Source organism: Erpetoichthys calabaricus, chromosome 2 (assembly GCF_900747795.2).
Source record: "Erpetoichthys calabaricus chromosome 2, fErpCal1.3, whole genome shotgun sequence".
NCBI classification, from domain to species: domain Eukaryota; kingdom Metazoa; phylum Chordata; class Cladistia; order Polypteriformes; family Polypteridae; genus Erpetoichthys; species Erpetoichthys calabaricus.
In genome coordinates this window covers 172,831,856-172,858,974 of record NC_041395.2, presented here as the reverse complement: position 1 = coordinate 172,858,974, position 27,119 = coordinate 172,831,856, and the positions used below count along the sequence as shown (strand labels likewise).

Genomic DNA, 27,119 nt, shown 5'->3' with positions numbered 1-27,119 from the left:
AACACATGTAGACTGGTTGGGCAAACTCCCATGCACCCTCCAGGACTCTGCTAAGGGTGTAGAGCTGGTCCACTGTTCTGCTAGCAGGATGAAAACCACACTGTTCCTCCTGAATCCGAGGTCGACTATTCGACGGACCCTCCTCTCCAGAACCCCCGAATAGTCTTTTCCAGGGAGGCTGAGGAGTGTGATCCCTCTGTAGTTGGAACACACCCTCCAGTTCCCCTTCTTAAAGAGGTGGACCACCATCCCGGTCTGCCAATCCAGAGGCACTGTCCCCGATGTCCATGCGATGTTCCAGAGACGTGTCAACCAAGACAGTCCTACAACAGCCAGAACCTTGAGGAACTCTGGGCGTATCTCATCCACCCCTGGGGCCCTGCCACCAAGGAGTTTTTTGACCACCTCGGTGACCTCAGTCTCAGAGATGGGGGAGCCCACCTCCGAGTCCCCAGGCTCTGCTTCCTCATTGGAAGGCATGTTAGTAGGATTGAGGAGGTCTTCAAAGTACTCCCCCCACCAACCCACGACGTACCGAGTCGAGGTCAGCAGCGCACCATCCCCAACATATACAATGTTGACACTGCACTGCTTCCCCCTCCTGAGACGCCGGACGGTGTACCAGAATCTCCTCAAAGCCGTCCGAAAGTTGTTTTCCATGGCCTCCCGAAACTCCTCCCATGCCCGAGTTTTTGCCTCAGCAACCACCGAAACCACATTCTGCTTGGCCTGCCGGTACCTATTAGCTGCCTCCAGAGTCCCACAGGACAAAAGGGTCCGGTAGGACTCCTTCTTCAGCTTGACAGCATCCCTCACCACCGGTGTCCACCAACGGGTTCGGGGATTGCCACCACGACAGGCGCTGACCACCTAACAGCCACAGCTCTGGTCAGCCGCCTCAACAATAGAGGCACGGAACATGGCCCATTCGGACTCAATGTCCCCCACCTCCCTCGGGACGTGGTCAAAGTTCTGCCGGAGGTGGGAGTTGAAGCTACTTCTGACAGGGGACTCTGCCAGATGTTCCCAGCAGACACTCACAACACGTTTGGGCCTACCAGGCCTTACCGGCATCCTCCCCCACCATCGAAGCCAACTCACCACCAGGTGGTGAGCACTTGACAGCTCTGCCCCTCTCTTCACCCAAGTGTCCAAGACATGTGGCCACAAGTCTGACGACATGACCACAAAGTCGATCATCGAACTGAGGCCTAGGGTGTCCTGGTGCCAAGTGCACATATGAACACCCCTATGCTTGAAAATGGTGTTCGTTATGGACATTCCGTGACGAGCACAGAAGTCCAATAACAAAACACCACTCGGGTTCAGATCAGGAGGGCCATTCCTCCCAATCACGCCCTTTCAGGTCTCACTGTCATTGCCCACGTGAGCATTGAAGTCTCCCAGCATTACGAGGGAGTCCCCAGAAGTTATGCCCTCTAGCACCCGTCCAGGGACTCCAAAAAGGGTGGGTACTTCAAACTGCTGTTTGGTGCATATGCACAAACAACAGTTAGCACCCGTCCCCCCACCCGAAGGTGGAGGGAGGCTACCCTCTCGTCCATACGGGGTAAACCCCAATGTACAGGCTCCAAGTCGGGGGGCAATAAATATGCCCACACACACATATATATATATATATATATATATATATATATATATATATATATATATATATATACATATATATATATATATATATATATACATACACTGTATATAGCAAAGTTTACCGACTCATTCATTCACTTACTTAACATACATACTCATCAAGAAAGCACTATTTTTTCATTGAGTTAATAAACTAAAAATGGGCAGGATGGCACATTTATGTTAGAAGGTATCTGCTAAGAAATAAATATATCCATATTTAGTGGTTTCCCTTTCCCAAAATAATCTAAAATATCAAAAATGCTTTGATAGATTTGATTGAAACTTTGAGATGTTATAGAAAAAGGAAAATTAGTGAACATTTTCGTTTTTATTGATAAACATTTTATTTGCAGATATTTATTAATATTATGCTAACTTACATGCTTTGTGCTATGCTAAGAGTGTGCTTTATGCACACAGGCCAATAAACTTTAAACTTAATGAGTCCCCCTTGAGCTACTCATTGTAATATACATTTGCATCAATGGACCTTGACCTACACCCGAACTCCAAAATTGTTTACTTTTACATGCACATCTGCATAATTTGAACAGGGATGGCCTGCTTCTCCACTCTCCACAGTTCTTTGCAACAGTGCTTGAAATGGGTTGGTTGGTACTCAATTTTATGCTTTTGATTACAGGTACTTTTAGATGTGTACCTGCAGTATTTTCTAACATACTGACTCACATAATGTTTATCCATTCTGCACTGTCAACTCTTCAACCCCTACTCATTGATTGCATTGCTTAAATGACACAATACCCAAATCAGCAGTCTTAGATTATGGCACTTGAATTTCCAATGGGGAAGCCACAAAAATTATGTTGAGATGCTCGAAGATAGTGTTCCACACTCTTCTCTCTTCATGTTAATATATCAGTGTAACACATAGGGTACAAGCACTTATGTTTATCCACTGCTTTGCAAATGCATTTTCATCTGCAGACTTTAAGTGGGACTACATTCAATGAACGAAAAACATGAAAAGAAATACTTTTTTTTAGTGAATAGAAAAACCAAAAGAAAATGATAAACATCTAATAGCGATAATATATATTCAAATTTCACATTATTCCTGATCATTACCTATTTTAATTCAAAAGAATACACTTTCCTATAACATTGTGTCACCTGGAAAACCAGGAATTGATTTAATGCAGGAATGCTTTACTCATGGACAACTGTTCATGTTCAAGACTAAGCAGCTCCAGTAACCTAATAATATTATTGTTACTTATTATTTGACTGACACCTTTATCTAAGGAGACTTACAACATTTGAGATACAATTGGTTACATTTCTGTTGTTTTTCCAGTTGGAACACAGGCAGGTGAAGTGACTTGCTTGTGGTTACAATGTGTCAGTAGCAGGATTTGAACCCACACCCTCAGGGTTTGAAGTCTTAGGTCCAACCATTAACTATTACATAACTAAGGCCTATTATCTTATGAAATTTCCCAGGTGAAGCCAAGTAATGCAGCTATTAATTTATAGGAAAAGAGAATCCTTTTCCATATTAAAAGTATTTTCCAATATCATCAGCGCTAATGATGCAGCAGTAAACACAGAAGTTCTCAAAATTGATAAGCAATTTCTGTTCCTTTTTGTAGGCATCATGGGACATGGAATAAGATATTTTATTTTTGAAATCCAGGAGATTACTCATTAAAATTACTGGCACATATACTCAGTGGCCATATTATATGTTACAACTATCTAGGAACAGGTATGAGCCACCTTTGGGTCAAGAATAGCCCATATTCTACAAGACATGAATGAAGCAGGGTACGAAAAGCATCCATTAGGTGTTTTGGTCCATTCTGAACTGTAAGCATCACTTAATTGCTTCTGATTTTTTTGACAACACATTTACTGTATACTGTGACCCTCATAATTCCACCTCATTCCAAGGGTGCTTTATTGGACTGAGATCTGGGAATTGTAAAGGCCATTGTCATGTCTTTGGACCCAGTTTCAGAAAATGCCGGAAATATTGCTGGAAATGTTAATTTGAAATAGGGGACCGTGGCCATTAAAGAATTAACCTTGTCTGGAACCATGTTTAGTATGCTATGGTTTTTAAATAACACTCATATTGGCCTAATATGTATCTTCTTAAGAAAACATTACTCATATCATTACATAACCACCACTCAAGGCAGGACACATTCATAGGTTCATTCTCTTTGAGCTAAATTCTGACCCTCTCATCTGCTTGTCACAGCAAATTAAGAGTCATCAGGCCAGGCATACTTTTTCCAGTCTTCAGTCACCTAGTTTTGGTGACCACATATGCAGTAAATCATATTCTTCCAATACTTAACTGACTAGAGTGGAATCCAAGGTGTTTATCTACAGCTGTAGTTTCAAGGTCATGCACATTGCGCATTCAAAGAATGAACTGTTATCTGTAAAGAATTGTGAAAAATTGTTATCTGAGGTCTTCTATTAGCTTCAGTCAGTCTGACTATTCTTCTCGGACCTCTCTCATACTGTTTCTGTAAGGAGAATGGGTGCTTACTGATTGCTTTTTGATTATTAGACCGTTCTCTGTAACTCTAAAAACTGTAGTGTATGCAAATCCTAGGAGGACAACTATTTCTAAAATTCTGGAACCACCAAATCTGACAGCCCCATTCATGTTGAAATCAAAGTTGCTTAGGTCACTAAACCTTCACATTGTAATCTTTAGTTAAACAGCAACTAAACTTTCTGATCATGTCTATAGGCTATACATACTAAGCTGTAGCCTTATAATTGGCTGCTTATAAGCACAAGCTATTTTCATTAACAAGCAGGTACACCAAATAAAATCAAATTTTAATTAAAGAGATTAGTTTCAAGGTCTTAGACAGCATCTCTGCAATATATAAAACCATTTTACAGTCCCTCCCTTTCAAAGATCCAAGAGGACAATGGGAAAAGGATCTCTCCCTCAACATATCAGAAAAGGAGTGGAAGGTAGCAATGCAGAGAATTCACTCGAACTCCATATGCGCAAAGCATATAATTCTTCAACTCAAAATTATATATCGAGCACATCTGTCTCACTTAAAACTGTCCAAGATGTTTCCAATGCTGCAATCAAGTTCCAGCCTCACTGGGTCACATGTTTTGGCACCCAAATTAATATCATTTTGGACAAAATTTTTTAAATGCCTTTCAGACAGCCTTGGTGTCACAATCCCTCCTAACCCATTAACAGGTGTGTTTGGTGTTCTTCCAGATGGGCTTAAAGTGGAGAAGGACAAACAAACTAATTGCCTTTACTACACTATTGGCACACAGACTTATTTGCTCAACTGGAAGAATCCTAACTCTCCCCTTTTAAGTCAGTGGGTAACTGATGTTTTATATTATTTGAAATTGGAAAAAATAAAATTTTCACTTAGAGGATCTGTGCAGAAATTTTTCAAAACCTGGCAGGATCTAATCAATAACATTTTAGAATAAGCTTTAAAAGCACTGAGGAAGCAGATTCTCTCCCTATTCTCTTTTTTTTTCTTTTTCTTTTCCATTTATCTATATTCACTTATTAATTTATCTATTTACTTATTTTTACTAGGTTTAAGTTTTATTCTGCTGCCCATACGCTCTTTCTCAGGGGTGGGGATTGATTTGTTTTCAATCCTATTCTTGTAAAATTTATCTATTTGTATGGAATGTTGTGTGATTTCAATAAAATCATAAAAAAATAAAGAGATACACTCAATGGACAATTTAACTGCTTGTATATCTGTTATAAGGAAGCACTACAATTCATGAAGTGTAGCAAGAATGGTACTGTTACTTGTGCTAAACCTACAGTGACACTTATTTTGTAAATTGGTTAAAAACTTTTCATCTTAATTAATTATTCACCTTGGTTTAAATCAGGGGTGGGCAAATTCATTCCTGGAGGGCCGCAGTGGCTGCAGGTTTTTGTTCCAACCCAATTGCTTAATAAGAAGCACTTATTGCTCTAGAAACACTTCTGCTTCATTTTAGTTATCGTCCTCGTTAAGATTATGAACCCTTATTGCTTATTTAAGTCTTAAACAGCTGCATTCTTGGTTTTTAATTGCTCCTTATTAGCAATAAGATGCAAATGACAAAAGAAACCAGCAGTTATCCATTTTGCTTGTTACCCTTTACAGTAATCCCTCCTCCATCGCGGGGGTTGCGTTCCAGAGCCACCCGCGAAATAAGAAAATCCGCGAAGTAGAAACCATATGTTTATATGGTTATTTTTATATTGTCATGCTTGGGTCACAGATTTGCGCAGAAACACAGGAGGTTGTAGAGAGACAGGAACGTTATTCAAACACTGCAAACAAACATTTGTCTCTTTTTCAAAAGTTTAAACTGTGTTCCATGACAAGACAGAGATGACAGTTCAGTCTCACAATTAAAAGAATGCAAACATATCTTCCTCTTCAAAGGAGCAAATAAATCAATAGGGCTGTTTGCTTTTAAGTATGCGAAGCACCACGGCACAAAGCTGTTGAAGGCGGCAGCTCACACCCCCTCCGTCAGGAGCAGAGAGAGAGAGAGAGAGGAGACAGATAAAAAAATCAATACGTGCCCTTTGAGCTTTTAAGTATGCGAAGCACCGTGCAGCATACTTAAAACCTGCACACAGAAGGTAGCAAAGTGAAGATAATCTTTCAGCATTTTTAGACGAGCGTCCTTATCGTCTAGGTGTGCGAACAGCCCCCCTGCTTACATCCCCTACGTCAGGATCACAGATAGTCAGCGCAAGAGAGAGAGAAAGAAAAGTAAGTTGGGTAGCTTCTCAGCCATCTGCCAATAGCGTCCCTTGTATGAAATCAACTGGGCAAACCAACTGAGGAAGCATGTACCAGAAATTAAAAGACCCATTGTCCTCAAAAACCCGCGAAGCAGCGAAAAATCCACGATATATATTTAAATATGCTTACATATAAAATCCGCGATGGAGTGAAGCCGCGAAGGGCGAAGTGCGATATAGCGAGGGATTACTGTATACCTGTGTGTATTTATCGTGCACTATTTGGTTTAATTAAATACTTGGAAGGAAAGAGAAGAGAAAAAAGTGAAGGATTGAGAATTACCCATCCGTTTTACACTTCAAAGTATTTGGATGATATCCTTAGAATGGAAAAAAAATCTCGGATATGAGAATGACTTGACATAGCAGAATTAAAGCACTAACAAGCCATGAAATGTAATTATTGGCAAGGATTGTTTTCTAATTAAGCAACTGGGTTGGAACAAAAACCCGCAGCCACTGCGGCCCTCCAGGAATGAATTTGCCCACCCCTGGTTTAAATGAACCATAACCAGGTCATTTGGTGGCAGCCACTGTGTGTCCATGTACAGAATAGTACCTGCAAGTGCCTTACCAGAGAGGTTTCACAGAGTATCCTGTTCCCTTTCACAAAGCTGTCAATGGTCATATGGAAATAGGTGCCCCCACTGGACCAGTTCTCAATTTTGTTGAAAAGGTAGGTCGCTAATATATCCTTTCAAGAAAAATGAAAGCACATTTTATTTAAGGTACATTTACTACAATTTTATGTCTCATTATGATAATAATAATAATAATAATATGGATCTCATGCTCCATATAGTTAAAACAAAATTACTGTAAAAAATGAACCAGCTTAACTACAGAGTTTAAGATGTCAATGGGCCTTAAAGACAGTATCAAAGTAAATTTACAAAAATCAGACGCTAATGTTGCTGAAGCAACTGCTTACAATTATTGATGCAGCAGGAAAAGTGAAAGCAGTATTCTGTTAAAAAAAAACCAATTTGGTTGGCAGAACAGTTCAAGAAAGGTAAAATTGCAGGATAACATGAAAATGAGAAAAATAAAAATCCAGAAGCACTTAGTTTATAGATATGATGTGTACAATGTCAATGCTTTATATCTGTCCAGTAATTAAACTTGAGATACTGGACAATTCTCTGAATGCATTGTGTAGATCATGTAATGACCAATTCAAGCACAAGACCTCTCTCTTTATAACTTTATGTTTAGTGTTCTTAATTCAGAACGAAGTGGAACTACAAAACTTAAGAATTTAACAGTAAAGACATATAGGGGCCACATTTATTATAATTATTGATTTTAAAGTTATATAAATGTATGAAGTCCCTAGTGATACAATGGCTCCTTCTTCCTGGACATTTTATTGCAGTTTTGCTCCAGTTGTGGCTGGAATAGGGTAGAATAGAATATTGGTCCCTGTCACCCTAAACAGAATAAGCAGGAAAGGTAATAAAGGATAAGTGGTTACGTTTTAGTCAATAAATTTGTATTTCCCCCCATCTATTTTTTTAACCAAAATAAATTCTGTCATTAGTATCCATCACATATTTGACTGCATTGTCATTAAAATTCAGTCTATCATCTGATTTGTTGCCCAGCTTCCTTGCTAAATAAAATATTTTACTTTGTTTCTTTACAATCTAAACTCCTTTACTTGGCCTCCTCTTAATTTCCACTTTTCCTTACAATTTCATCTATGACAGAATAAATCATAGAACGACTCCATTGAATCATCTCTCCAATTCATCTAAGGCTACCATGATAAAGATACACCACAATACTTAAGTGGAACCCTCCTCACAGTCCGTGGCTGCGACTTATGCAGGTAATGGTGTCACAAACTCCCTAGTGTTAAATAAAAGGTATATATTCTTTTATTAATTTATTCATTTGAGTACTGGTTTATACCTTTGTTTCTAGAACATTTTTGGCATCTTTATTTTGAATTATTCACATTCATATGGTCTCTTAGTTTTAGTATGTGTCTTATGAGTCCCAGCTTGATGAGACTTTAGTGGTTATGTTTTTCTCACCGAATGTGCAAAAGAATGAAATATTGTGACAATTACAGGACAACATCTGAAAATGTGCAGGAGAATATTGCAGTTCCAAAGCACCTGATGTATACTACTGTTCTAATAATCAGCACTCTTAAACTATCCTTTAGTGTCTATAATGAAGTTATTAATTAGCTATAATAAAGGAAATTACCTTCAGAAATAAGGCTTTTAATGTCTCAAACCATGATCAGGGCTTTAGATGATCCTGAATATGTAATTATATCATACTGTAAGATCAAGAGTTGTCCCAAACTATTTCAAACTCAGAGTAAAGTCAGGTCATTTATGTGTCATCTGATTTACACATTGTAATTAAGACATTTATATGCATAAAAGTATACCATATAATTACAACTGAATAGCTATTACAAACTATTTTCTGTAAAATTAGCCCACAAATTCAACTGGACTTGAATAAGAATAAAAGAATGCTACCTACAAAAGGAGACCAATCTGAGTTAATAAATAGTAAGTGCCATCATTGTTTAAACAGCAACAGAATACCAGTTCAAAAATACAACTTAGGAGTTTATACTCTCAAGCTGAGGCTGGCTTTTTCTGTCATAATATATACTAGATTCTCATTCCAAAATATGTGCCACCAGAAAAGAGACTGACCACATTTTCTGATGACACCAAGTGGCCTAACTTTGGATATCCTCTGTGCTATTATAAAAAAATCTTGGAAAGCTGAACTCTACTATACCTTGTATCTGATAATAACACTGTTATGGAAAAAAGTTAAGATCTTATACTGCATGGTAGAGGATAGGCATTCCATTTGCATCCAATTCTACAAAAGTGAGCTTTTAGCTGTCAGTCTGGAAGTTTATAAATTACACATTTTACTACACAGTAGTCTATTCATACACCACATTAGGCATCATTTTAGCTCATCGTCTAGTTACCCATTTCACTATACAGTAGTCTATTCATACAATACATTTTTAAATCATCTAAGCTCATCTTCTAATTCATTTTTTGAGTTCTTAATAGTTTCCGTTTTCCTTACAACCAGCCAATTAATAACAAAATGCAGAAAGTAGCCAGCAGCCAAACTGATACCATTTGCGGCTGTTAAGTGTTTTTTATGGAGAAAACTTTTTAGTGAAATAATTAGAAAGAATTGAGAGAAAAATGTTGAGGACAAAGGGTTAAATTTCACTCCAGTCCATTGAGAATTTATAAACTAAACACAGGAAAATAGAAAAAAAATCAGGATCAAACCGCTTAAATAAATGGCATTCCAGCAATATACTGTATTTGGGTCATAATTAACAAATTGAAACTATTAAACTCTACAATCAGAATTATATGCCCCTAACCGAAAGCATTGCCAGTTGCGGAGCTGAGAAGTTCAGCAATAGAGAAAGTGAGGGCAGAATCTTTCAACATCATTAAGTCCACTATTAACTCCTTTATATACACAGGAATTCTAGAGGAAAAGGTGAAGCCATCTGCCTTGCTGCAAAAACAAGGCTAAATCATGCAAAACGATAATAATCATAAGCACACCAGTAAAGTTTCAACTAAAAAGGCAAAAAAAGAAAGGAATCATCGTGGCATGAACAAGCCATCATTCAGATGTCAGCCCCATTGAGATGCTGTGGTAACACTTTAAGATAACTACGCATACATAAACGCTCATATACATTATTGAAATGAAGCAGTTTTTAAAGAATGATATGTCAAAATTCCTTTAATATGATCAAAGACAATGATATGTTCATGTAGAAAATGATTACTTCAAATTATTACTGCCAACGGAAATTCTACAAGTTACTGATACATGGAGTGTGCTTTTTACATACCTGTATATCTTCAGCAACAAAAGGCAGCATGGTAGTGCAGTGGTTAGCACTGCTACTTCCTGTATCTGGTTGGTGTTCATGTTAAACTTATATGTTCTCCCCCTGTCTAGGTGGATTTTTCTCTAATGACTCTGGTTTTCTTCCCACATGCCCGGAAACATGCAAGTAAGATTACATGACGGCTCAAAAATTGTCCACTGTGTGAATGTGTTTGGGACCTAAGTTGAACTACAGCATATATTTATATATATTCTACATTCTATTATATATTAAATATTCACATGTAAAAATCTATTCCAAATCCCAGCATTTCCCGTGCCACTCACTGAGGAAGTTAAGTAGGAAAAGGGTTTTGACTTTCACCCATCCCAGAATCTCATGCACCCTGTTCAAAAATCCTGGTTCTAAACAAAGAAGCCAGACAAAATCATCATACTAAAGATTTTAAAGTGGATTTGTTTTGTACCTTAGTCTTGGGGTGAATAAGAGTTACTCCTTGCTTGCTGATGGCAATCATTATTATATCTGGATAGTTGGGTTCTGATGTTTGCTAAAAAACAAAATAGGTAAACATTATTCATTTTTAGAATCATAGACATCATGTAGTAAAAAAAGAGAAAGAAGGAGGTGACAGCAAATGGCATTGAGTCTGGAACAAGAGCTCCTTATTTCTAGATGTATACAGTAAAACGGAATGTTAAACAACATTAAGCTCAATATATTTGTTCTTTTAACCATCGTAGCGTTATTCCATTTTGCCAAGCTAATTACATGAAGTTAAAATGTTTGGTGACAGTGAGTTTTTTTTAAGGTCATACGACGATACATATAATTAATTCATACACAGAATATGGTGAAAATGTGATCCAAAGATGGAAAACCTCTAAAGAGGCAGCTTAGATTGATAACAACCTAACTAAAAGTAGGTGTGATGGGCTGAAAAATTGAAGTGAGTGCCCGACCAAGTAAAGGAACATAGTGGCCAAATAACTATATTTATAAATTATGTGGTGCTTCAGCAGTGCTGTAGTAAGGTATATAGGCAGTATCATATGGTAACACAACTCTGGAGTCTAATATATGGTGAGACAATCCAATGAGCTTGTCCTAAATACCAGAATATTTTAAGTGTTATGTTAGACATTATCTCTGTAGGAGAGAGAAGGGTCATAACATCTTAGAGTCACATAAACCTCCCCCGTCTTTAAAATTCTTACTTTAAACTGGGTCAATCAATCATTTGTTGTTCCATTTTCACTAAAACAAACCATCTGTATTCTGTCAGTTAAGGGATCTCACAGGGAAACTTACTACCAGAATCAAAACCATATTGAAACCATTCCCATAAAATACATGTATTGACCAAGCTATAGGCTTATAATATAGAACCAGAATAGCACCACTCACCTTCACCTCAAAGAAAGCACATCCAAATGTAGGCCAACGGAAAATGATTTTCAGAAAGGCAAGCTTGGCTTCGTCTGCACTTTTCCCACTGTGCTTGTTAAAGGAAGCAATAATGTTCTACAACATAACAGTCAATAATTAATAGAACACATCAAACTGCAGTGACTACACTTTTACCTCCCACAATGTATACTGTATGATAGGCACAGTAGATGTGCTGTAATTTACAGACATAATGGCATATTACTGTACAAACAAAGGAAGCAGAGGATAGTTGGCAGCTGAAGATAGAACTTTGCCATTGGTCACAAGAAAATCACCACAGAAACATTTTGAACATTTTTTTTTTTTAACGTTAAATCTTCTGAACTCATTCAAGGGTACAAGAGTACAAATGACAATTAGTACCGGTACATCCAGCTTGGATGTTAACCAAATACACTGGTTTAACTGAACAAGGGGGATGATTCTTACTTTTCCACCTTTCCCCTTTTACTGTTTTAGGTACACTTTATTACTGATGTTGACTTTGTAAGACCCTGACATTAAGAAGTCATTAATACCCCTATTTTAAGATCATTGTCATAATCTGCATTTATTATAAATATGCCATGTGCTGAAAGGGGAACATGAGCTATAATGCTCTCATGTAAGTCACACTTGTATCAGTCTATGTGTCCTGTAAGAAAACTGCTTTCCTAAAAGAAATTGTGTTAGGTGTTTACGCATTTCATTGACAAACAATTGTTCTAAATCTACAACCAAGGGTTCATACCTTATAGGAGAATTAATTTTTACATCAATCTTCCCTAATATTACATTTATAGTCCCGGTCACTGGAAGATTCTGCACTTATGGAACGTATTAATACAGTGGATGACACAGAGTATAGGAATCTGGTGGAGAACTTTGTTTCTTGGTGCAGAAAGAACTGTCCACAACTTAACATCAGAAAAACCATGGAGCTGGTTATTGACTTTTGCTGCACCAAAGAGCTTCTATATCCGGTCTCTGTTTAGGGAGTGGATGTAGAGGTGGTCCATTCCTACGAATACATTGGGGTCCTTATCAATGACAGGCAGGACTGGTCTCATAACACAGAGGAACTATATAAGAAAGAGTAGAGCTGGCACTTTTTTCTTAGAGACAGTGTTCCTTTATTGTGGTTAGTGACATCCTTCAAATATTCTAAAACTTTCTGATGGGCAGTGAGATTTTCTATGCTATAGTGTGCTGGCAAAGTAACATCACTTTTGGAGAGGCCTGCCGAATAAACAGGCTATTTAAATGAGCAAGCTCAGTTATAGGACACATTGTGGACATCTTAGAGGGAGTAGCCAAGGAAAGAATGAATACAAAACTGAGTTTAATTCTGAACAATACTGCACACATCCTCACTTTGACACACTAACATTGAAGACTTTCACCCAACAAATCATTCAACAGAAGTGTGTCAAGAAACGCTACTAGGGCTTGGGATTACCCTGGGGTTATACCACCAGAAATATGTTTTCATAATGCATCAGTGTGACTGTAACTGCCAAGTCAGAAGTTTTCCTCCTTTTTAATTTTCTTCCTTTTTTTGCCATTCTGGTGTATGCTCAGATGACAGATAGATAGATAGACAGTGTGCATCTGTCTATTGAGTTTCTGTAAAAAGCCAGATTTCCCCCTGGGGAAAAATAAAATTCTGCCTGGCTATCTATGAGTTAGTGAGTGACATCACGCATATTATAAACTGGAGACATATTTTATATGACTTACCTTCTTCCACTCCTCAGGAGACATTAGCTTGATCATGTCTGAAGGCACTAGGTCCTTCAGTATCTTTGGTATCATTGGAAAGATTGATTTGTCATTGTTGAACTTCACTTTTAAAATAAGTCCAGCCAGAGATATGGCATCCTCCTTGGTACACCTGTGGTAACCACGCAGGTATTTTGGCAGCTCCTAAGATAATAAAGAATGACATGTCTTCCAGTCATTATTTCTGTTTAACAAAATTCTCTCTCTAACCTAAAAAATAAGTGCTTAAAATAAATGATCCCAACATCATAGAGGTGAAACAAAGATAAGTTATACCTTAAATTTTCTCCTACAACAAGGCAAACACAATTGATAAAATGAATGGCTGAAGGAAATTCCTAATAGTATAGGCCTGTATTCCTTGATTAAGAGGAGAGAGCGTTATTATAAAATACTTCCACAACATCCTGACTAGCAAATGAGTATCATCTAAGTATGGCAGGGAGCTAAAACACTTAATCTAAATACCCATACTTTTGCTTAAGTTATAAATATTTCTTCCATCCCAAGACACGTTAAAAAAGCCAAAAGTCTTCACCTCCCTTTTTCAGCCCTTCTCAACAAACTAGGTAATACAGATAGCTTTCTGACAGTCTCTATGTTATGGATGGGTACCTGACCCAAATGAATGGAGCTACAGACCCAGTGACCACAGAAGAATAGAGAAAGGGATATACAAACAAACCTGAAATCCCATAGATAAGTGTTTGTACTCCAGTGTGATGTTACTCTTAAATACACACAGATCACATATGCCATTCTCATTGATTAATTATAAATGAATTTTATAAATAAACTGGATACTGTTTGAGGAGGTAAGAACTACTCAGTGCTGGTGAAACAGTACCTAACAATCTGCCAGACTGACAGAAATACACCAGCAACACAGTCACAACACCGGAACCACAGGAACAGCACAACTGACAGTACAGCCCTATAAATATTGAACTAAAGTAAAAAGAAATAGGTACTTTGAACATAACTGTATATTTAAAACTAGTTATTATACTGTAAAAATCTATATTTTATAATTTGTTCTTATATTTATTTTCATTTCTGCGTTAGCAACGTCAATATAAATTTCTCATGCCAATAAAGTCAAATTTAAATTAATATAATTGAACATTATGTTCTCTTAAGTGAGCTGGCACGTTCAGTACACACTGGCCAGAATCTATCATTTTCCACTGTTAAATGGATTATTTTCTAGTATGTCTTTGGGTCTTTTAAATAAGTTAGAAAAAAATAGATTTTTCACCCAATCAGGTTTGCATATAATTTCTGCTGAGTGGGAAGATAATGTACTTGCAATCTTTCTACAACCACAGTACAATTCATAGCCATATACACTCACTGGCCACATTATCAGTTACACCTGTTCAACTGCATGTTAATGCAAATATCTAATCAGCCAATTACATGGCAGCAACTCAGTCTATTTAGGCATGTAGACATTGTTAAAATGTCCTGCTTAAGTTCAAACCTAGCATCAGAATGGGGAAGAAAGGTGATTTAACTGACTTTGAACGTGGCATTGTTGGAGCCAGATAGGCTGATATGAGTATTTCAGAAATTGCTGATCTACTGGTATTTTTATGCACAAACATCTCTAGGGTTTACAAAGAATGGTCAGAAAAACTGAAAACATCCAGTGAGCGTCAGTAATCTGGGCAAAAATGCCTTGTTGACGCCAGAGGTCACAGGAGAATGGCCAGACTGGTTTTAGCAGATAGAAAGGCAACAGTAACTCAAATAACCACTCGTTACAACCGAGGCATGCAGAAGAGAATCTATGAACCGTACAGCATAATAATAATAATAATTCTTTGCATTTCTATAGCGCTTTTCTCACTACTCAAAGCGCTCAGCAATTGCAGGTTAAGGGCCTTGCTCAAGGGCCCAACAGAGCAGAATCCCTTTTTGGCATTTACGGGATTCGAACCGGCAACCTTCCTATTGCCAGTGCAAATCCCTAGCCTCAGAGCCACCACTCCACCTTGAAGGAGATGCACTACAGCATCAAGAGACCACACCAGGCATCAGTCCTGTCAACTAAAAACAGGCCACGGAGGCTACAATTTGCACTGGCTCAGCAAAACTGGACAATAAAAGATTGAAAAATCATTGACTGGTCTGATGAGTCTCAATTTATGCTGTGACATTCATATGGTAGGGTCAGAATTTGATGTTGACAACATGAAAGCATAGATTCATCCTGCCTTTTATCAATAGATCAAGCTAGTGGTGGTGGTATAGTTGTGTTGGGGATATTTTCTTGGCACAGTTTGGGACCCATTAGTACCAACTGAGCATTGTTTTAAATACCACAGCCTACTCGAGTATTGTTGCTGACTATTTCCATCACTTTATAATCGCAGTGTACCTATCTTCTGAAGGCTACTTCAGGCAGGATAACGCATCATGTCACAAAGCTCTAATCATCTCAGACTGGCTTCTTGAGCATGAAAGTGAGTTCATTGTACTCAAATGATCTCCACAGTCACCAGATCTCAGTCCAACAGAGCACCTTTGGGATGGGGTGGAATGGGAGATTTGCATCATGGATGTGTAGCCAACAAATCTTTAGCAACTATATGATGCTATCATGTCAATATGGTCCAGAATTCCTGAGGAATGTTTTCAGCACTTTGTTGAATCTATGCCACAAAGAATTAAGGTTAGTTCTGAAAGCAAAAGGGGATCTAACCTGGTACTAGCAAGGTGTACCTAATAAAGTGGTCAGTGAGTGTATGCTTGTACCATCCTTGATACCATGCTGTTCACTAACAGTGTCATTAAAGTAGGCTAAATGATTCCCTTCCCTGCACCACCTGATTAGGTATGTGCACATTTTTCAGTTTAATAAGGAAGTGAATGTTACTACCATTGGGTTCCTAACTTCATAAAGAACTCGGGTCTATATGTGCCTCCAGCCACCCAGACCCCACTGTGTACAAGTTTTCAGCAGAACTAAGCAAATTAAAGGTCTCCAGCTCCTTCCCACACCCTGTTAGTCTTGTACACACTGCTGGCTGGATTGATAGCTGAAATACCAGCTGGAATATATTTTCAAGTTCTGCAAACACATGTATTAAGCTGTGTTGACCGGCAGGCATTTATCACTGAGATAGTAGTTACAGCACAGTAAAGCAATCTCCTCCAGCCACTTTTCCTATCAATTCTTCAATATATTACTAGTACTGAAATTAAATGTAACCACACGACTAGACGAACAAAGAGCCGTCTGATCCTACTGATAGTTAACTGATCAAGGAATGTATCAGGACCAGGAGACTTAAGAATGTCTATTTTTTTTACAAATTTAAATGTTACCTGTGGATAATGAAAGATGGTGTCTGCTTGAATGTCCCTTCCAGGAGCCACATTGAACCACAGTTTTCTCATAAAGTACACTGTGTAAGGCACATTCATATGGACTGCTGAAAGACACATATAAAAGAATAGCAGGCATTGTACTTATGTGACAAGCAAGTTAGGATCCTACACTGTAGCTGTGAGTTGCTCTCTAATGCATTTGGTAGGGGCATAGTCTGAAAGGACCAAATTAAGACTACATTTTTGCCTTTTGTTGACATTGTATCATCATTAGTCACTAGTAAGAAAGTAAGAATTGCATTGTGCTATGTACCCATGACAATACACTTGAACTTGATTAAAACAGAATATTTTTCAACAGCATTATGGAAGGATTATGCAGGGTTCCAGAGCTGGTACTGAGGTTTCATTTAAACATGGAATTGTCCACCCAAATTAAAAATATTCTAAATATGGCAAATGTAGAGATGAGTTTGTATGAAAATTACTTTCAAGGGGGAGGATTTAGTTTTAGTTGTCTTGCATATTTTATAACATTTTTATGAATGTGATGTTCATATCCACCAATTTATTGATGCAGAATAAGAAAAACTTGAAGTTGTTTGACTGACCTTCTTTGACTTTTTTCAGCTTTTTGGTCCAGTCTGTGATCTGCCTTAGACTGTCAAAGAAGAAGTCTCCTTCATTCAAGCTGAGCACCTAGTAAACAAAGAGATGACAATGATATCAGATTAATTCAAGTAGTGTCTCCCAGCATAGGAGCATTTTGAGATATTTCCAGTAGGGTGAGAGTAATATAATTAGAGAAATGTAGCAAAATTTAGATATAGTACTGCTACCACAAAAGATGTTGATTTCCATGATATAGGCCATAGATGACCATGAGCAAGCAACTTGACCTGCCTATGCTTCAATTGGAAAACCAAAAGAAATGTAACCAATTGGTATCATAAATGTTGCAAAGTCACATTGAATAAAGGCATCAGCCAAACATGTAAATGTAAATGTGACTTTTTATGCTAGGTTGAATATTACATGTCTCCTTAAATCTCATATAAATGAGTAAAAGAGATTCTTATTCCTCCATTCACCGTTTTCCATATAACATGCTACTATTTGGTGAGGCCAGTAAATGTACCTCCCAGTAACTATTACTTCAGTCTTTTAGAGAAGTGAAAGAAAATTCTGTTATCACATTTTAGCAGTATGTGATTTTCAAACAATAGGCTGCTTATTATTTCTAGAAGATAAATAACTCACCTTGTCTGGGGTTTTTAAAAATAGACTGAATCCTTCAGCGGACGTTAGTTTCAGTTTCATTGCAATGGTCTGGCACAGGTCACGAATCCTGGTGCTTGAAGCCACTTCAAAAATCTTGAACACAAAAAAAATGTACATTTACAGCCCCATTCTCTTTTCAAGAACTCAGTGTGGAGCTGCAACTGACTGAGATTAATTGAACAGTATACAGTATAGTATGTACAATATTTAAGATTTCAACTCCAAAAAGATAAGATTATTTGAGTTCAAGTGAATGCTGGTGTAGAAATACAGAGAACAAAATTTAATGCTAGTTATACGAAACGGTGCTTGTTAATGGGAAGATTTTGTTTCAGTGATAATGTGGTATGGGATTCTGCCAACTGAATGTTTTCTGTACTATATCCCTGTCACAACTAATCCCTGTTTCTTACTAGTGGACTGAAAGAAACCCTGAGGGCACCACATTATAGAAAACACATAGATGATGCAACATGGCTGATGCCACATCATGTTCAACTGCCTCTGTATGACATTGTTGTGAAAGTGTGATGCATTACTAGAACACATCTGAATTCTGAAAAATAAAATAAAGTCAGATCTTCAAGGAAGTTTTGGTAAGCCCACCATTTATGAAGAACTGCTTCTAATGGTTTTATCTCTGTTCCACAAGAATATACTTAAATTGTGTAAAACAAATGTGACTTAGACACAGGACAACATCAAGGTCACGAAAACAAACAAAAATAACATTTGAATCAATGAAAGACCATTAGCATTACTAAACTGAATTGTCTGTTTTATTAATTAAATTAAATCTAACTAAATAACTGAACATTGTCATCCTGATTAGCTGTAGAACATTTTGGTCTATACATTTTGAGAGTGGATAAAAAATTAAAGTGAAACATGACTTCCTTATAATCTTTTCTTCATTTGTTTTATTCAGGGTTACTGTATTTCTATTTGAAATTACCTCTTCCGTGTCATTTGGAAAATGTACTTTGTGAAAAATCTGTGTGCTTGTCTGTTGGATTCCATCCACTTCCACCTTGTGAGGCGGGAACTTCCTGGGTCCCATCCTACAAGACAATCAATTAAAAGAAAATTAACCAACTCTTGACATAAAACAACTTGGCTATTGTGAAATAATCGCTGTTGAAGTTAAAGAATAGAAAACCAAGTGCTTTTTTGAGCAACTTCCGAGTCAGATCATGTGCATTTATGAAGAACTAGCCAAAGTACCCAGCACTGACTGTGTTAATTTGTAGAATTGGTTAAGGAAAGAGAGCAAAAGCTTTTTTAAATGGTGACCCTGTTGTTATTACTAGCTGTTCCATCTACCATCCACAATGCCTATTTATCAATGTCTCTCTGAGTATGAGTTGAGAATTTGTTGTCATTGAGTCCCACTGGAATGTAGAATCCTTCTTGTATTAGCAACACATGGCATTGCCAGGGTAAGTAATGTTAAGCTGTGGTCATTTTGTCTGGTACTCTGTCGTGAGTCTGGTCAGATGTTTCACCTGCTCTGAACAAGTGGTTGGCACTGGTGTACAAACTGTAGCACAAAAAAAAAACCAACACTCAGCCCCACTGTCAAAACTTAGGGTTACAAAGTAGTCTGTCTTGTCTGTTTGGTCCTAGAAAACAACTATGCAAAATTTGGTACAGATCAGTCAAAGGTTATAGGATTACATAGGGAACATATGGAAACATGTATATGTAGCTAGTAATCCATAAAGTGAGAAAATGAATCATGTATCTTAACAGAGACTTTACTGACAAAACAAAACAATGACCCCACCGTAACGGCATGAACGAAGCTTACCATGAAGGACATAATGCATTTAATATTACTTTGTCAGAAAACTCGCTTCCATTTTAATGGAAAATAATATAGACTGAAAGAAGGCATGCCAATGAGATCTTTGTTATCAAGGCTCTTAGCTGAACTGGTTATGCAGCGATTTGAAAGTGCGGCTCTAACTCAGTTCACCCTTAAACTTTAGATTCACTAAGTTGATGACTCATTTGTCCTGTTAAAAAATGATCAGCTGAATGAATTACACAGCAACATCAACTCAGTATTCCATGCAATTCAGTTTACTATGGTAAAAGAAATGAAAGAACCGACTAATTCATTTCCTGGACATCTCCATTGTAAGAGGTAATGACACTGGCTTAATTAAGTGTGTTTATCACAAGGAATGTTGTGCAGACAAAATATTACACTTTTCTAGCAATCACTCCTCTTCGCATAAACAGAGTTGTGTTAAAATTCTGTTCAGAAGGATTTACACCCATTGTAATACAAAGAATACTAAAAAGAACAAAAGACGTTATCTTTTCCATCTGTTCACATCAAATGGCTATCCGACGATGTTTATCAAATAATGCTTACATAAGAGACACCACAAACCTCAGCAAACAAACGACTCTAACCTGATACAGAGCACAGCCTCCCCAAATCAGGCATCAAAATAGCGCATAAACCTGCTAACACTCTACGGCAGATCTTTTTAATGCCAAAAGCAAGAAATCTGCAACAGAGACACTGAATGCAGTATACAGTATACCATCCCATGCGTGCACAGCTGTATATGTGGGACTAATATCTAAAACGCTTGCAACATGCATACAAGAATATGGCAATGTTGTCAGAAGGAAGGACCAATAATCTCGATATATGCACACACAACCCCCACATGACAAATCATATAATGTTAAAAAAAACGTATTTTGGCTGTAAAGTTTAGAATAATAAAAGTAGATTAATATTTTGTTTCCTCTTGCCTGGCAGCTCTATCTTTAACATCATTCTCCCAATATACCCAGCATCTCTACTTTGCACATGTCCTGACCAACACAATCTCGCCTCTCTGGCTTTGTCTCCAAACTCATTTCTAATCCTGTCCATCCTCGTCACGCCCAATGCAAATCTTAACATCTTTAACTCTGCTACCTCCAGCTTTGACTCCTGTCTTTTCATTACTGCCACCATCTCCAAACCATACAACATAGCTGGTCTCACTACCATCCTGTAGGCCTTCCTTTTCATTCTTGCTGGTACCCGTCTGTCACAAATCATTCCTGACACTCTTCTCCACCCATTCCACCCTACCCGCACTCTTCTTCACCTCTCTTCACACTCCCTGTTACTCTGTACTGTTGATCCCAAGTAGTTAAACCCATCCACCTTTGCCAACTTTACTCCCTGCATCCTCACCATTCCTCCAACCTCTCTCTCATTCACACACGTATTCTGTCTTGGTCCTATTGACCTTCACAATCTCTCCTCCCTAGAGTATATCTCCACCTTTCAAGGGTCTCCTCAACCTGCTCCCTACTCTTATTACAGATCACAATGTCATCTTCAAACATGATAGACCATGGGGATTCCTGTCTAATCTTATCTGTCAATATTCCCATCACCATTGCAAATAAGAAAGGGCTCAGAGCCGATCCCACCTCCACCTTCAACACATCCGTCACTCCTACTGCAGTCCTCCTTACAGTCACACTTCCCCTCGTACTTATCCTGTACCTCTCTTACATACTTTTCTGCCACTCCCGACTTCCTCAGACAATACCACATGTCCTCTCCAGGCACCCTGTCATATGCTTTCTATAAGTCCACAAAGACACAATGCATCTCCTTTTGGTCATCTCTATACTTCTCCATTAACACCCTCACAGCAAACATCGCATCTGTAGTGCTGTTTCCTGCCATACTTTCTAAATCTTTCTGATTATTTCACCACTTCTTCTAACTAACCACTGACAGCCAGAATTCTAGAATATGTAGGAATATAGATATATATCTTTGCACACATTACAGTGTTTATGTGTTTAACTTTACATTTTAGTTTTGTGTTTCTGCTGCATGTAATTTTGTGTTTTACTAAATTTTGTTTAAATAGTGTATAGCACACTGAGTTTGTAAATGAAGTACGCTTCTAAAATTTTTATTGAATTAAAAAAAAACATTTAGTGTGTATTTCTGGTATTATATATTTGAATTTTACATTTCTTACTATTCATTTAATTGTTTTTATCTCCTCTCATTCTCTATAAATTCTATGAGTATAAATTATTATTAATTACAGTATATTATTGTAAATTTTGTCAATTCAACCAATTACCCAACTGGCTTTGTGGACTCAATGGACTATGATGGCAGGCGCTTTTGTTAAAAGCAAAAAAAAAAAAGGTAATTACTTGACAGTTTAAATGCAAGAGAGAGCATGTAGAAATGCCCTTACCTTAGCACCATCTGTATGCGCTGGAGGCAGTCATTGGCCAAGGGCTCTCTTCGGCGAGACTCTAGAAAGCGCTGAGTAGGTTTCAGTAGAACAGAGCTTGGAGGGAACAGGCCGCAGCAGAGCCACATTAGCTGCCAGCCAGATTCAAGGCTGTACCTGTAAATATAGTGAAGGTAACACATGCAGTCTAGTATAAAGGAAGCCATTTTTGTTCATAATAATTATTCAAGGAGCATCAGTGTATATACACAGGCTATGCTTTCAAACACACAGCAAAATTGTCATTTTTTAATCACTGGCAAAGTTTATAAGGTCATTTTTGTCATGTGTACAGAGTACAGAGCAACAGCAATTTAAAATGTAAATTTTAAGGTAAGTCTGAATTGTGAATTTCCCCTTGGGGATTAATAATGTATGTATGTATCTATCTATGTATCTATCTAGTTTATTATACTCATTAATCAGGGCACAATGCATGGTGAATTATTTTACAAATTATGTCACATGAATTAAATTTTTACTTTTGCAGAATCAATACATTGATGTTGCATTGATGTTAAGATTATTGGCATTATCACAGCTTACTGATGCACACTACTCTGTTACTGTAACTCACATACATGGTAAAATATACAAGAAAATGACATTGTCAGAACAACTTTCTCATTTGACAGAATTTTTACATCAATAGCATACATAAAGAAATTAAATCTATCAACTATTTATCATCAATTGATGGAGTTAAAAAGTCTTTAGACCTGAGGAAAAAAAAGTTTCTGTGTCTGTAGGCTTTTATATTTTTAAAGACAAATGAAAAGAAATGTGTTTTAGGGTAATTAGCCATTGAATAAATAATAAAGCCAAATGAACATTTACATATACAGTATGACTTAACATATATTTAAAGCTCATTACAAGTTATTTCAAAATACATTCTTATGTATTTTAAGATATCTACATTATATTTTGCTGTGTCTCAGATGCATTTCAAGATAAATGAAATTGACTGAGATATTAAAAAAATCACTTTCTGTAAAATTTAATATTTTTTCAAAAGTACATCTTTTTTTAATCTCAAAGTATTTAAGATATCTCAAAATAACAAGGAAGTTATTTAGAGATATCTGTAACTGTATTTTAGATATCTCAAAATAATATTAATATAGTATCGAATTCTTGTTTTTTTTAAACAGTCTCTTAAAGAATGTTTATGATGTTTTGAAAAACATTTTAAGATATGAAATATTATGATCCAAGGCATAAGATATTTTAAATGCATTTTACTCTATTATACTATAACATTTTGGGAAATAGGAATTCAACATTTTGTTTAAAAATATGGTATAAATAAATGTTGCTGTTGTTATTTTCATGACTATTTTGAGATACCTGACAAGTGGTTCTAGATATCTTAAAATAACTTTCTGTGCATTTTGATATCTAAAATTTATTTTAAGATATCTTAATATAACTTTGTTTATTTTGAGACATGTAAAAAACACATTTCGAGATGTTTAAATCACATTTTGAAATACCTTACAATTTCTTTCCTTGTAATTTGAGATACCTCTGAGACTTTCCAATATATCTTAAAATAGCTAAAGTCCTATTGAAAACATAGGAGAATTTTACTAGAAGTCGTATTGAGATATTTCAAAAGGTATTCTACACACAGTATTTTAAAATGCACAAGAAATTATTTTAAAATATATCAATTTATCAAAATTAATCTGATAACTTAAAATAACTTTCCCAGCATTTTATAGCATATCTAGAAATGCATTTGAGACGTCCCAAAATGGATGGAAAGTTACTTTAACATATTTCAAAATGAACTTGAGAAACTGTAAAATGCATTTCATACAACTCAAATGACAATATGTGAGTTAACTGTTTAATGTCTTGGAGGTAATACCTTTATAAGAGTCCTTTGATGTGGTGTCAAATGCTACTATCATGTGTGTTCATGCATGTATGCATCTTGTTTATTGTCACCTTGCAGAATCTGAATATTGTGCTTTAGGATTTCTTTTAATTCTCTCATTGCAAATATGGGTTACTAGGTTAAGTGTGCATACTACTGCACGGCCTAGTTTGAAGAACTATTCCATCCTGGGGTGTTTCAAAAATGTATCTAATAATAAAGTTCCTCTGTGACTCCAGACCAAATAGGGGTGGTTTTGCTGTGTGATTTAATACAAAATATATTATAAAAAACTATTTTAATTTTTCTGCATTCTTGTTCTAAAGAGACAGGAAAGGAAAGTGACATGGTTAAAAAATGACAATGTATGACAGACCTGTTGTGGTTTGATGTCAACTGTTTCATTATTTGGCAGTAGACTTCATCCCTTAGGGCTTCTGTCTGCATGGCTGGTTCAAATATTTGATCTGTCAATTCCAATGGGGACCGGACCTGCCTAGTTGGATAATCCCCCATATATTTCAGGATCGGTGCTAACATATTTAAGGAAAGCTGAACAGCAAAGAGAGAAAAATACACATATCTACTTTAACACCCTGACAAGAATCCACCTTTGTTTTGTATCTGACCATAAAATATATGTAATAGTTGATATGTTAATCCCAAAGTAAAACAAATTCATGAATGCATAGTCATAGGCACAAAAGAGATCTGGGTCCATTTTACCTGCCTTTCTAAACCTTTCAGCTATGTATACAGACTTGCTTAACCTGAGATAAGGTGTTAGAGAATTTATACCAAAGTTGTTAAATACAGTCAGGTCAATAATTGTGTCAATAGCGGTGACACAATTTTCAGAATTTTGGCTCTGTACGCCACCACAATGGATTTGAAATAAAGCATTCATTACATGAAAGAAGTGTAGACTTTCAGCTTTAATTTAAGGGGTTTACCAAAAATATCTTGTCAGCTGTTGGCGAACAACAGCTATTTTATTGCATAGCCATCCATTTGCAGGGGCTCAAAAGTATATGGACATTTGACTGACAAGCTGTTCCATAGCCAAGCGGGACCAGTTCCCTCATTATTTCATTAACTATTAAGCAGGTAAAAAGGTCTGGAATTGATTCCAAGTGTGGAATTTGCTTTTAGAAGCTGTCACTTTGAACTCTCAATATGAGGTTCAAAGAGCGATCCATACAAGTGAAAACAGTCAATCATTAGGCTGAGAAAACAAAACAAGCCCTTTGGAGAGATGGCAGAAACACGAGGAGTGGTCAAATCAACCATTTGGTAAATTCTTGAAAAGGAGGAACACACTGGTGACCTCAACAACTTCAGAAGGCCTGAACAATTGTGGAATACAGCTGTGCTGGATGCTTGCAGAATTCTGTCCTCTATTAAGGAAACTCCTTCACAACATTTTGCAAAACCAAGAACACTCTCCGGGAGGAAGATCTATCATTGCCAAAGTCTACAATTAGGAGAAAATGTCATGAAAGTAAATTATCACAAAGTGCAAACCACTGGTAAACCTCAAGCATAATAAGGACAGATTAGATTTTGCCAAAAACATTTTTAAAAGCTTGCCCAGTTCTGGAACAATCTTCTTTGAACAAAGGAAATGAAGATCAATATATATCAGAATGATGGAAAGAGAGGAGAATGGAAAAAGAGAAGAAATGGCTCATGACCTGATGAATACTACATCATCTGTGAAACATGACAGAGGCAGTTTTATGCCATGGGCATGCATGGCTGCGAATGGAAGTCAGTCACTAGTGTTCATTGATGATATAACTTCTGGCAGATGTAGCAGAATTAATTCTGAAGTGTATAGGGCTATACTAACTGCTCAGATTCACCCAAATGCTGCAAAACTGATAGAACAATGCTTCACAGTACAGATGGACAATGAGCCAAAACATACTGCGAAAGTAAATCAAGTGCTTTTCAACTCATAGTAGTGGACGATTCTTCAAAGACCCAGTCAGACAACTGACCTCAACCCAATTGGACATGCATTTCACTTGCTGAAGCCAAAACTGAAGGCAGAAAGTCCAATGGACAAGCAGCAACTGAAGACAGCTGTATTAAAGGCCTGGCAAAGTATCACAAGGGTGGAATCCCAGCACTTGGAGTCGGCCATGGGTACCAGACTTCAGGCAGTCATTGACTGTAAGTAATTTTCAACCAAATCCTGAAAATGATCATTATATTTATGATTATGTTAGTTTGTTCAAATACTTTTGAGCCTCTAAAAATAGGAGGACCATGTATAAAAATATCTAAATGGCTCAAGCAATATTTTTGGTAAACTCCTTAAATTAAAGCTGAAAGTCTACACTTCGATCACAAAATGATTGCTTTATTTCAAATCCATTGTGGTGGCTTACAGAGCCAAAATTATGAAAATTATGTCACTGTCCAAATACTTATGAAACTGACTGTAAACAAAACACATAAATTAAAAAAAATCAATTTAATAAATCACTGTGGTCTTGCATGGCTTGAAGTGGTATTGCTTTGCACATGATGGTCAACCTCTTACTTTACCATAATAGTAGCAATAATTGCAATGAGCTCAAGTATGCATTTAATCCCCATTTTCAGAACTTTTTCCAGGAAAAAGTGAATCTTCCATACACATTTTCATCCATCCACGTCTTTACAGAATGAAGTTAATCCAATTGTAAAATTGTATGCCACCACAGCTCACCCCAGCAACACTGGAATAAGGGAAGAATGAATCATGGAAAGGATGTTGGCCAGTGGTAGTTCACAAACACACACACACAC

General features: G+C 37.0%; 1 protein-coding gene across 1 annotated transcript in view; it reads right to left on the bottom strand.

Moving 5' to 3' along the window:
- LOC114646555 (unconventional myosin-VIIa) overlaps positions 1-27,119 on the bottom strand; it is a 145,872-nt gene that overhangs the window by 6,965 nt on the left and 111,788 nt on the right. Inside the window, 10 exon segments of the mRNA XM_051923586.1 lie at positions 7,020-7,139; positions 10,789-10,872; positions 11,730-11,846; positions 13,494-13,679; positions 16,869-16,975; positions 17,483-17,570; positions 18,132-18,245; positions 19,108-19,213; positions 22,397-22,552; positions 24,697-24,850. Coding sequence (XP_051779546.1) covers positions 7,020-7,139; positions 10,789-10,872; positions 11,730-11,846; positions 13,494-13,679; positions 16,869-16,975; positions 17,483-17,570; positions 18,132-18,245; positions 19,108-19,213; positions 22,397-22,552; positions 24,697-24,850 — 1,232 coding nt within the window.